Source organism: Pipistrellus kuhlii, unplaced genomic scaffold (assembly GCF_014108245.1).
Source record: "Pipistrellus kuhlii isolate mPipKuh1 unplaced genomic scaffold, mPipKuh1.p scaffold_m20_p_2, whole genome shotgun sequence".
Lineage (NCBI taxonomy): Eukaryota > Metazoa > Chordata > Mammalia > Chiroptera > Vespertilionidae > Pipistrellus > Pipistrellus kuhlii.
This window is the reverse complement of record NW_023425515.1, coordinates 148100904-148114825: the sequence shown is the minus strand read 5'-3', so window position 1 is coordinate 148114825 and position 13922 is coordinate 148100904. Positions and strand designations below refer to the sequence as shown.

At 33.0% G+C, this 13922-nt stretch overlaps 1 protein-coding gene across 4 annotated transcripts in view; it reads left to right on the top strand.

Annotated features, from left to right (window-relative positions):
* Window positions 1-13922, top strand: part of LRRC7 (leucine rich repeat containing 7) — a 473031-nt gene that overhangs the window by 375197 nt on the left and 83912 nt on the right. For all 4 annotated transcript variants that reach the window (XM_036444989.2, XM_045584480.1, XM_045584479.1 and 1 more), the window contains 5 exons: window positions 27-151; window positions 2346-2594; window positions 7547-7747; window positions 12570-12681; window positions 12898-13078. In XM_036444989.2, the coding sequence (XP_036300882.1) occupies window positions 27-151; window positions 2346-2594; window positions 7547-7747; window positions 12570-12681; window positions 12898-13078 (868 nt within the window). The remainder of the gene's footprint in view (window positions 1-26; window positions 152-2345; window positions 2595-7546; window positions 7748-12569; window positions 12682-12897; window positions 13079-13922) is intronic.

The window sequence follows — 13922 nt, the reverse complement described above, 5'->3', positions numbered from 1 at the left end:
GCAATAATCTTTTGGAATTTAACTAGATTTCCAGTCAGACAGTGACAGCTTTAACCCGACACTGTGGGAAGAGCAGAGACAACAACGCATGACTGTTGCCTTTGAATTTGAAGACAAAAAGGAAGATGACGATAATGCTGGGAAAGTTAAGGTGAACTTTTAGTTGTTGTTTCTCCTTCCTTCTCATTACTTTTGCTTGTTCAATGTTCTTATTCAAATAGATTTTGAAACAAATGGAGTAACTCCTGCTAGATGGTCAGATACATCTTTAAGTCTCAGGGTGGTACCTTTCATTAGAGCAGAATGGTAATTTTGAAAACATTGTTTTGCTTGAGAACGAGACTAATTTCCTAGTTATGACTGAGCACATTTGATAGGCCACCCCATCTTACAAAACATGAAAGAGATTCAAGGTGAGAAAAAACTGAGGGGAAAAAATCTGGGTGTTGGGCTTTTTCTAAGTATTATATATCCTTTGAAACACTGAAATGTTGTTTTTTTTCATCACTGAACAAAACATTATGCAGTCTGTTGAAACAAAATTATACACTTATTGAAAAGCTAATGGATGAATATAGTACATTGGTATTAAAATCTCTGAAAGAGTCTATGTTACTGGGATATTTGAGAAGAATTGGTGAGTTTTCTTTAAGTGTGAGGACAAGTCTTAAAGGAGGTGAGGGCTAATAACAGGTGATGTTCCTTAGAGAAAATACTTCAATTTTTTTTAACTCGTTAACATATTTTTTAAAATCTTTTATTGGAACCAATCTAAGTTAAGTAGCAAGGTTGAATTTTAAAACATATATTTTTCATTAACTTTAAAAAGATTTAGAATTGATATAGATTTTATCTATATCAGATCTTTATATTATCATTGTAGCAACATCTTGAATCTCTCATTATTTTTATGGCATTATTTGTACACTTTTTTATTATGGGTACTAATGTCCTAGGTAATTGTATAGTTATTCTATTAGTAGATCTAGATTGTATAATGTGTTCTTTTCTGTCCTCTCCACATTTTATAAACTTTTTTTTAAAACCAACACACTTCAAAACCTTATTAAAATTAGACAGTAAGGTAAATTGACAAATCATATCTATATGGATTTCCAAATCAAAATGATAATTCTGTTAAAAATCTGAGTTTAAAAATGTTTCTGGGTTGTTAATTAGTGCTAAGAACCAGAGACATTTTTATTATGAATTTCTAGGAAAAAATACCAAACTAAAAATAAACAAAAACCTTTAGAAACATTTTTAAGGATTTTATATGTTAGATCCAGAACCTATGGGTGATGCATTCTATACTGGACCTTTGATTCATTGTTTTGCTACACCAAATGTAAAAAAAACAACAACCATACACTTCTTCCAAAAAATCTATATTCAAAGGCTCCAAGAGGAAAATAGTATATTTAATATATTCTGATATATGTGACAATGAAAACATAAAACATAGTCAATGCAAACTATTATTTAGAAGCCCTGTTTGTGTGTTATGTGCTCAGGTCTGTTTATAATCAGAGTAAATGCGTTATATTTTATTTGTTTTCTTGTGTTATTTATTTATTTATTTATTTTAATTTCTTTATTGATTAAGGTATCACATATTTGTCCTCATCCCCCCATTCCCATCCCAAACCCCTCCCCACGCATGCTCCCACCCCTCAGTTGTCCATGAACACTGGTTAGGCTCATATGCATGCACACAAGTGCTTTGGTTGATCCTTCCCCTTTATCCCCTCTCCCCTACCTTTTAGAGTGTATTTTTCTCCATGTTCATTTATATTTGGTTTATTTCTATTTTGGTAAAGCCATATGTGTTTCCTAAATCTCAATATTCTTTACTTTGACTAATTTGAATATTTCCAATGCCATTCATTGGCAATTAGACAAATTAGAACACAAACAAACTTCTAAATAAATCATCATAGAAATATGATGTATGGAATATACTGAACTTTTAAACTAACTCACGCTTTTCTGGTTCATTACATGTACATTCAACTTAGCACAATTTTGCCTTTAATTTACATAAAATTTAAAAAGGAACCAGTTTCCTATGCCACCAACTTCCAAATGGACTCGAGTATAATGCCCTAATTATAGTGTGTACAGTGTAATACGAATGCTGCATTGTGTGAAGAAATTGCAACACTTTAGCTTCATATGATATTGGTACCATTTTATTACAGGAATTAAAAGTAATTTTCTGATGGTTATTTTAAATGCATTTACCCAGAATGAAAAAAAAAAAATCAAGAGTAGAAAAATGATAAAGTGAAAGTATTGCTAGTGCTCCTCTTTCTCCCAGAAAATGGAGATTCCTTCTCCCACAGGATCACTCCTGCCAAGCCCCCTGGGAAAGGGGCCAGCGTGGGATTACTCTCCAACCTGCCAGGCTGTCTGGCGATTGCTGCACACCATGGGCCAGGTGTGATCAGCAGATCCAAGATATGCCCGTCCCCCAGAATGACCCACAGCTGGCATGGGGTTGTATAAGTGGCCTCCAGCAGGAAAGGAGCATGTGCACTCCATTGCCAGTTGCAGCACAGTCCACCACTCTTCCCTCTCTAAGTGGCAGACAGGTAGGCCTAGGTGTCTGGGGTAGGAGAACCTCCCATGTAAAGGCAGCCTTGGAACAGGGTTTAAGGGATTTGTTCTGCATGGTTTTGGGTAAGAAATGTTGATCGTAGAAACTTACCAACTGCCAATGTTTGATCCCCGTTTAATTTTTGTTCACTGACATTGGCAATGGGGCGGGGAGACCTGAGTCAGAGGGGAGGGAATAATATGAAGTGCCTAATGGGGGGATAACTGGCATGGTTTTTGAGGTGGGTGCTTCATTTTTTTATTTATGTTTTTATTTTTAAAGACTTGCTTTTATTTAAAGTGTGGGAATACCAATAGTCAAGCAGAATGTTGATGACACTATTGAGAAAAATCTAAATTGTCCTCACACATACATACATTAAAAAAAAAAAAATATATATATATATATATATATATATATATATATATATATTAATTCTGGGGGAGATTAAATAACTAAACTTGATTCTTAAAATAAATTGAGACTTAAATTGAGATTTCCTGAGAGTGAACTCTAAGCACAAAGATGGCACCTTTTGAAAAGCATCAATTTACCTTTAATTTGAAGGCACAGATGATGAGAATTCCTGTAAGAGAAGATTGGTTTGGGAGTTGTGGCAAACAGGGTTTTGTTTTTGTTTGTTTTTTTACTTCTGTGGTTTGAGTTCAACAATTTAATGGGAGGGGAAACGTCTTGATGGGATGTGAAAGAACACCGCATTTTTCACTTGACCATCCACATGTAATGGACTAGACTCTTATTGTCTTATATTCTTTCTGCAATATAAGGCAAGCTAAGAATGCATTTTCCTAACTAAAACTACTATATGTTTTCTTTGTGTGTAAAATGTTCTAATTCCTAGAATAAGATACTTAACAATTAATGATCAAAGCATTAACTATTATTTCTCTTACTGGAATTTACAACCAAGTCAAAATAGAATTTAATCATTATATAAGAAAACAACAGTTCTGTGTGAATTCAAGTGTCACTTCTAAATGCCCTAGCTATTAATACTAATTCTTTCTTCATTGCTAAATTTTGGGGAGTCTCCAACATCTTGCAGCTGCTATTTGGATTTACTGCACTTTATTTAGATCTAAGGTATATAGAATTTTATGAAAAGCTTCTATTTTCTAAACTTAAAATAAAATAACATTTCAGTAAAAAAAAAAAGTTTGCCTTTTAGTAAAATGTATAAGTGAAATGAGCAAATACTTTATGGTGAGTGATATACACAACATTTTGGTAAGAGCATAATTGACAGATTTTTCTCACCTATGTGTATAATAAGTGAATTTATATATATATTCATCCCATATTAGAATAAAGGAATATTCCTAGTCTAAATATTTAGAAATATAAAGAAACTGCTTTTGTATTTGGGCAGTGCTGACCTATTAATATAATTGTGTTTATGATCATGTATGTCCATTTCTGAAGCACAGCACACATGAGTTGAAGAGTAGAAAGGAAAAACAATCTAGGAAATGGGATAAAATATGCTTTTACAGAGCTTGCAAAATAAAACAAAATTATAAAATTATAGTTTAATTTAAAAATAAATTATAAACTATTATGTTAGCTTCATGTTGTAAAAAATTGAAATTATGTTATTTAACTCAATAAAATTAACATTTTAGACTTATAGTATTTCTTCCATAAGAGAGTACAAATATGTGCTACACCTGTATCAGAGAATAGCTCTAAGTCAAGTAATACTTGTGTAGCATAAACTTTGGAGTGAAAGGCCTGAGTTTGAATTTGGGCTTTGCTACCTACTAGCAATGTGATCTTGGGCAAGTAACTTACATTGTCTAAACCCTGGTTTTTGTTTTTGTTTTTTCCATTAAATGGGAATAGATGCTATAATGAATTGTGAAATTTAAATGAGATTTAATTGTAATTTATAATTATTAATTAACAATTAATAATTTAATATTTATATTGAAAATTAGAAATAATTAAATGTGTATTATTACATGAATAGCTAATAATAAGTTAAATATCCTTATAAAACATTTGCCTGGTGCCTAAAACATGGCAAATACTAAATAAATGATAATGTTGCTGCATGCAATCTGAAAAAAAATCATTCAGACAGTCATACTACTGCAGGTAGACATATATAGTAGAAACTATATTGCCAAAGGAATCCAGATTTTAAAAATACATAAATACAATATATTATAAACAGTATCTAATCTCTGCATAGAATTTATACATTTTCAAAGGACTATCACATTTATTACCTCATGTTAGCTCCAGATTAATACAAGCTTGTGGGAGAGACATTATCACTCCCAACTATATATATAAAAAGCCTAATATTCAAAGTGTCCCCGCGGGAGTTCTACCAATTGGAAGTTCCATCGCTCGCTATGATGTGCACTGACCACCAGGGGGTGGCACAGAACAAAGGAAGGCCCAGGCTGGCAGCCACTAGGGACCTTACCTATGTACCAATTTTGTGCGCTGGGCCTCTAGTATTATATAAGTAGAAATTGATAGTTGGGCGGGGTGATTCTGGCTTAAATTTAAGTTTTTAGACTAAGTCCAGTAAGTTCTGCTGGTAGACTAATAAATGGAAAGCAAGGAGCTTATTGTATAGGTAAAACAAATCTAAGTTTTATGAGACCTGAAGTTTCCACAGTTTTGAGAGGGGACTCTTTAAGGAAAAGAATATAAAATAACTGTGTAAATACATAAGTAGGGCCTCTTACAAGGCTTTAGAAGGAACCCATGCAAGCTACAGGCCCTAAAGCTAAGCTTCATTAACTTCATGGTAAATCCACTTCTGTTTCTACATTTTAAAATATTTATAGAGATGAAATATTCAAACATATTCTGGTGATGTGACCAAAATATCACATTAATTTGTTTATAAACAGAAAATATTGGCACGATAGCCATTAGTAAATAGCCATATATATAATTGTGTCAGATGGGACATCGCATCTACAAAAATATATTACATTATTCAGTGAAGTATTTAATTCAATTAAAGAAGAATGCGTCACATTTTTTGCCTTTGATTTAATTAGAAGTGCAATTTCAGCATTGAGGATATTTTAAGGAACACAAAATTTTAACTTAGTGTCCTACTTGAGAACATTTTTCACTCATATGTTGCTAATTATTAAAAATTAAAAGATGTTTCTAATTGGCATTATAGTTGTACCATTATATACTTTACATTTTTAAATGTAGTATTTGGTTTTTAGTCCTTGGATATCAAGTGTTTTTAAACAAGTTCAACAATAAAATTTAAATCTTAGATTTAAATTGTGATTAACATTCCTACTACATTTTAACAGAAGACCCAAGATGCGCGCATCCCAATAGACCTTGTCTAGCATTGATATCATGCATTTTATGTTTATTTAAGAATGCATTATAAATTAAGTGCCCTGGGATATATTTATATTACACTTTAACAACTTACCCTTTTTCTATAAAGTCAAACTTTTTTAGTTATACTTTTATAACTTTATTTCTATATATTATTAATGCCATCCTTGTTTATTTGGGAGTATAAGAGATTAAGTTACATTTAAAAAAATACATACACTAGCAACATTATCTGTTTTTTTCATCAGCTTTCCAAAAATGTATTGGGAAAACAATTTTGTATTTTTTACTGAAAGAAATGTTAGAAATCATCCAATGGCAATATTTGAGAAGGAAAATGAGCCACAAGAAAAACAAAACACTAAAATAACAAAGTTGGTGGATTTTCTAAAACTGCAGATAAGCAAAAGTGTTTAAGTTCATATTCATACTCCTCAGATCTATACCACCACCATGGTTTCTTACATCCCATGAATTACATGGGTGTGTGGGGTGTATACACTTGTGCCCTTCCCTCTTTCTTTTTCTCTCTCTCATTCCCACTCTTCCTCCTCGGCTTCTCTTCCACTTGCTCCTCCTCACCTCCACACACTTTCCACAGACACATACTCGCCACAATCACATAAACCATTCCATTTTGTAAAGTTGGTTCTACTCAGATACAAAACGGCATGATTTTTGGAACGAGCCTGGCCAAGTAAATCTGCCCATTATTTTTCCTCCCACTCCCTTTTAATCAGCATGAACAGTTTAAATCTATTCCATGCAAGTACTCTGATGTTTCAATGTCCTGCATGGAATATCTTATATTTTCTCTCTCTAAGTTAAATGGGGAAAATAATCATTAATATATGTTACTAAAGTCAGCACACCAAAAAGGAGTTCAAGTATAGAAATAATATCGGGATAAACATAAGCCAAACTTTACATTTGCCTAGAATGTCTTAGAAAATGTTCACAACTTTTAACTTCTCTTTAGTGTAAGACATTATCTGCAAAGCGTATTACTTTATTAGGGTAAAAATTAAATTTAAATTAAACTTAATTTAAATTAAATTTAAACACCCTGAAATGTGTTTTCTTAAACATTAACAAGAATTAGCTACCCTACCTTTTGATGTAACATACCAATTAACAGAAAGCTGAAATGTATTTGGGTAGCAGATATTGTCCCCTCCTTCATCACCTGCATGGACATTTTTAATATCAAAATAATTACTTATAAATAATTCATGTAGGGAAAAGAACAGCCTCTCAAGAAAATATAAAACCAAATAATAGTCACAATTACATTTTTCAGATATTAACTGTCATGTAAGTGTTGGATATACTGCTATTTCAACCATTATAGGGTAAATCTAAAGATAGCATATTATCCAAAAAATTGTATTGAACCTACAAGGGTGGGCAGAGGTGGGAAGAAATCCCACAGGCAGAGAAGAGCACTAAGTGTTCTACTCTACAGAGCAGTTTCTCAGCCAGCTCAGCACTCACTATACGGCATTTGGTTCTACTACTGCCCATAAAGTGGAGTAGTTTTGTGAACATGCTTGCTGAAGGTATTTTGATATTAAATTTCTTTTTATAAACTTCTAGGTTGAAATAAACCTAAAACGATATCCAACTCCTTACCCAGAGGATTTAAAGAATATGGTAAAATCTGTTCAAAATCTGGTGGGTAAGCCAAGCCATGGAGTACGTATTGAGAATTCAAATCCAACTGCTAACACGGAGCAAACTGTGAAAGAAAAATATGAACACAAGTGGCCTGTAGCCCCAAAGGAGATTACAATGGAGGTATTTCAAGGTTATTGGTAATTGCCAGTGTGGTTTGGATTTTTTGGAATTACTAAATCCTGCATATGTTTCTTTTTTTAACTGAATAGATCTTCCTTAAAAAGTGCATTTTGTTTCCCAAAATATAAATTGAGTCTCTCTACCCTTTCAAACTATGAGAGTTGCAGTTAATAAATCACAGATAAGTGATACCCCCATGGCCTAAAAGCATTAATACAGCTCCAAAAGTTCCAATATACACAGAAAAATAATTTGCTCACCCAGCCAGTGCATGCATTAAATCATTTTCATGTTAGTCTTTTGGCAACCTCAAACTTTTCTTGTATGAGTCATTAGAAGAGACCAACTGAAGATTTTTTTTTATTCTGCAAATCTCAGTAAAATTCCTGATCAAATTTAGAGCCAAATTTTTTTTTTCAAATATTTTTGTGTTTAGGTTACAATCTTCTAGGAAACACTACTATAAACAACAAAAAGGGGGGAGATAACTTTGAAATTTAGCTTTTTTCAATCAAGTCATGTGAGTTTAAGTCCCATATTTTGAATTAATTAGATATTCATCCTTATCAATTTGTTTGGTCTGAAAAGAATTCAACTACATGTATGCCACCTCTGCACTATCTCATCAACACTTCAGATAATTTGCTTATCACTTTTTTATCTTCATTAGATACTTAATTTTTATGAAGACATCTAGAAGTTACTATACCTATTTCTCTAAAATCTAGATTGGTGAAACTCTTTTACAAATCTGCAATTCAGAGCATCAATTTGTTGCATTGATTAAACACCAACTGTATATTTAGCACTGTGCTAAACACTGTGAGAGAAAGAAGAAATATAAAATGTGTGCATAGTCTACAATTAATTTAAGGCCTTGCCATGTAAACTTAACCAAGATGAAGTAAATAGAGAATATATAATATGAAATATGGTTACTTGTGTGATGGAGAATGTAATACTCTAAGAAATTAGAGATATAAGCAATCATTGCCAATCAGTAACAAAGTTACTTGAAGCAGTTGCTGTGATCAAACACCAAGTGTCCCCAGAAAATCAATGTGAAACAGAAATTAGAGAGGTAGTATCTAATATGATTCCAAGGTTGGAGAAGGTAGATGTGGTGTCCAATAGGTGCATACATTCCATTAATAAGTAGTTTTGGTTATTTAAAAGTAAAGTAAAAATATTATGTTCTTTTTAAATTCATGTATATTGTTTTTAAATTATCACAAAGTAGTCATAAACATATATACAAGTTTACATCTAATTATTTAATAAATGAGATTGTTAGGTGTTTCTTTAGTCTAGGGTCCATGTATCAAGATTATTAAGACACCAAAGGTATTTCTATACCAAGAATTTAGGAACTTCTGGGCTTTAATTGTTTTATGTCAGAGCTTTATTCACTATACTCCTCTCCCTCCTTCCTTATCTCTTCTGTCTCTGCCTTCCTCACTCCACAATATCCTCCATCACTATATTTTAACTTCACTCAATATTATATTAATGTATTAATATCCCTAATATAATGTATTAGATCATCAGAGTTAAGAAGTATTTTATTTTATTGACCATATAGTAGAATGATGTTGTGAAAATACATTTGATTCAATAAACAGGTGATAAAATGTGTACATGTAGGAAGCCAACACTTCATTCATGAAAATTTCAGAGAAATTGTCTTGGCATTCTAATGAAAACATGTTACCAGGGTTACAACACTAGACCATATTAGTCATTCATTTACTCAACAGATATTTATTGTGTCCCTCCTCTATAGTAGGCATTGTGCTGGACATTGGGTGGACAATAGTGGACAAAACAGACATGGTCCCTGTCTTCATGAAACTCACAGTCTGCAATTAATAAATTAAATAATAATAAATGTTTTATTATATTTAATGCAAATAAGTAGGGTGATCAGAGGGTCCTATTGATCAGGCCTTTCTGCTGAGGTAATAATCTTTATCCTGAAATTTTTAAAATGAGAATTTCTAGCTCTGTAAAGAGCTGGTGCTACAAACTAAATTTTTTTTTTCTCCACAAAAATTAATATGTTAAAACCTATGTGATGGTATTTGGAGGTGGGGTCTTTGGTAGGTGATTAGTAAGGGTAGAGCTCTTGTTAATGAGATTATAAAAGAGACCCAGATTGCTCCCTAGTCCCTTCCATCCATCATGTCATGTCACAGAGAGAAGATAGCCATCTAGGAACCAGCTGAGGTATAAGTGTGAAAGTTTGATCTAAACATATAATTATTGACTGTCAAGGCATAATAAGAAAAAAATAGTAAAACCCTTTATTATATTTACATTTCTGCATTGTACAACTATTTGGTTTGTTATTTTGACTAAAGCAAAAGGCCTATACTTCAATATTAAATGTCATATTATAATAAATAATTTAATATTATTTCAACAAATAAGTTATAGTTATGTTTACAAAATATTAGTACTAGACAGAAAGTTGCACTATTTCTTATTTTCAATTACCTTCATTTTGTTGACGAATCAAACAAAATCTAGAGAGTTACACTTACTTTCCCAAGGTAACCTGGTCAAATGGTAAAGCGGGAATAAAATAGAAATAGGCACCTTGTAACTGACACTTTTTTGAAAGTCTATATATTTTATGCCTTTCATGATACCACTTACCAAACTTTCATCTGTTTCTACTTATAAATTTCTCCAAAGATGTGTAAATTTTTACTCTCTGTTCTTCCAACTTAAAATTTTGTCATAAATTTCTTTGAAATAATTTTCAAAATATACAAAACCACAAAATTTCCTCTTCATCTCAGTATTTTCATCAATGCCATTCTCTTTCCTATCCCTCTTCAAATCTGATACTGCATTTGAAGTGTCTGATATTCTTCCAGCTGAGCTCACCAGGAAGCAGCACAATATTCATGGAGATGATTGGACTAGAGCCCAGTATAATCATGCCTCCATACTGGACTTTTGTCTATCTATGTCAACCTTACTGAGTCTCAGAATCCACCTCTAGGAAATGAAATGAAAAGATCAACTAGATGATCTTCAGTCTTCTTCCCCTAAAATAATCTTTAAACACAAAAACTAAAGAATCAAATATACCCAGGTTTTTCACAGGCAAATATTCCCATAGCAACCTAACCAAAAACAAGCCAAAAAATAGAACTTAAGCCAAGATGTAAAGAAACGGATGTTTCTCTGCAATATCCTAAGCCTGTCACTATGGAAACCTTAACATCCTATATAATAAAAGGGTAATGTGTAAATTAACCCTAAAGGTGGAACACCAACACTGGAGAAACAATTGGTCACTATGATGCACACTGACCGCCAGGGGGCAGACACTCAATGCAGGAGCTGCTCCTGGTGGTCAGTGTGCTTCCACAGGGGGAGCACCACTCAGCCAGAAGCCAGCTCATGGCTGACCAGCACAGCAGACATAGCAGGAGCCTCTTCTGCCTCTGCAGCAGCACTAAAGATGTCTGACTAATGGCTTAGGCCTGCTCCCCAGGGGCCTAAGCCATTAGTCGGACATCCCCCAAGGACTCCCAGGCTGCCAGAGGGATGTCTGACTGCCAGCTTAAGCCCGATCCCCCAGGGTGTGGGCCTAAGCTGCCAGTCAGACTCCTCCCCCGAAAAGACTCCCAGACTGTGAGAGGGCACAGGCTGGGCTGAGGGACCCCACCCTGAGTGCATGAATTTTCGTGCACTGGGCCTCTAGTTTATAATAAGAGCTTCGACTGATCATTATTCACAGATAAATTATTAGACAGGACCCATCGCATTTTTTATATTTTTGTCCTCAAGTATATTCTTTCTCTGAATTAATAAAATATTTTCAAATATGTTATAATGTCCCAAACTAGCAAGTACTAATAAATGAAAATAAATCTGAAAATTATTTTTTTTCAAATTAACCTAAAGATTAAGGAACAATAGACATAAACATAACTGCTGTGCATAAATTTACATCAGTAGATACATAAGCAAGCCATTTTTTATATGTAGAAAAAAGTTAGAATTTGGTATTTTTGTCTTCTCTAATTTTCTACTACTACCTGGTTACCTTGGAACAATAATTTGAATTACTGAAGTTGTAAACTTATGGATTTTTTACATGTTAAATTGTCATTATAAAGTTTTATTCTCGAGCCAATGTTGCTCATTACACTCAATGAGTGGATTTAGAATGAAGATTTAGCAGGCTAGACTGATATGAGAAAGCTTAGGAACAAAGTATGATAGAATGAAAGAAACTGGGATCACTTGGGAAACAGTAGGAATTGAAAGGGAGATTGGTGGTAAAAGCAAGACTTAGAGGACCCAGTTTTGTGTTAAAATAGCTAAGGATTCAAAATAATTCCAGTTAATCAGTGATACACTTTCTTTTTAAAACTCTTACGACATTTTCCCTTTAGAACTCCTACATGGCTTATATTATATGTATCATATTACTCATATAAGGCTTATCATTGAATCCTGTGCTATAATGAGCTATATATCACCTCCCAAACTAGATTATGAATTCCCAGTGGTATGGGTGACATCTTGTCTTTCTTTGGAACCTCTACAGTTCTTTGCACAGTGTCAGGCATATAAATAGCATTCAACAACTGTCTGATGAATAAATGTACTCATTTAAATTAGAAAAAAAAATTAGGGCTTACCTTAGAGATACATAGGATTTACTACTCCCAGTGCTCCATGGGGATTTAAGTTTTAGAACCCCATCTTTTTAAATCTGAACCAAATAAGATATTGCCATCTTGGTTAACCATTGTTTTCAATGTTTACTTTCCTTGTCCTATATTATTATATCTCTCAGGATTCTTTTGTTCATCCAGCTAATGATATGAGGATTGGGGAGCTTCACCCTTCATTAGCTGAGACCCCTCTGTACCCACCCAAACTTGTTCTGCTAGGGAAGGACAAAAAAGGTAACACTGTGAACCTGATGTGTAACATACGCCACCAATGCATGTGCATGATGAATCACCAGTTGTCAATTATGATACACCATATAGTCTATAGAAAAATTTTACAATTATATACTTCTCACATTCATGGATATGCTATGTGTTTTTATCCTTACTTTTCTGTGTTTATAATTGTCAGTGTTCTGTGCATTATAATATTTTCCTTTTACATTTCAGAATCAACTGATGAGTCTGAAGTTGACAAAACTCACTGTCTGAATAACAGTGTTTCCTCAGGCACTTACTCAGACTACTCGCCTTCCCAGGCCTCCTCAGGATCCTCTAACGCCCGGGTTAAAGTGGGGTCCTTGCAGCCAACAGCTAAAGATGCAGTGCATAATTCTTTGTGGGGTAACAGGTGTGTTTTCAGAATTCCTTCTTTTCTGTTCCCAAATGCTTATCTTCAGCCATTTATTAAAATGAAATCACCTTAACTTTGGAATTGTATCAGCACATGAGTGACATAGAAAATAGAAGGGGCAGGTAAGTAAATGGAGGCCCCTGGGTTTTCTAAGAGCACCTTGAACCCATTTTATAGAACAAAGCCATTGTTTAAGGAAGAGATTATGGATTAATAAGAGGTTGAGATGATAGAACAAAAATTTTTAAACAAAAATTTTTCTCAATACTTATTATATTTATATAGGCATTTCACCACCCATAATGGTGTTATGGATTAAAGTGAGATGCATTTAAAGCCCTTCTATGCATAGTATAATGTCCAATAAATGTTTAGTAAATTTTTCATTTCTATCATCATCATCATCATTTTATCACTACCTGGAAAAGTTAGAATATAAGTGAATGTATTTAATCTTTCAAAATGGATCCTACTCTATATTACCTCCATTTTACACAAGAAAACAACTAAAACCACAGACCACAATAAAGTGACTCAATGAGATAGTATTTGCCCAGTTCTGATACCTTGTTTTGTAATTTGTTGCTGTTTTACACTATAAATAGCAAATAAAAATTATCATATGATATAACTAAACAATGACTTTCATTTATATTTTACTGATAATATCACTACTCTTGACTATAAATTGTTTGATAATTAATAAATAACTTTCTATTCACTGATGCCATGATAATATTAACTCTTAATTACTTATAAATTCATTATTTTTTCTATAAGCTGAGATTAATTTAAGTACTTTGTTAGAAAAACATTAAAAGTCTTTTGCTCACTGATTAAA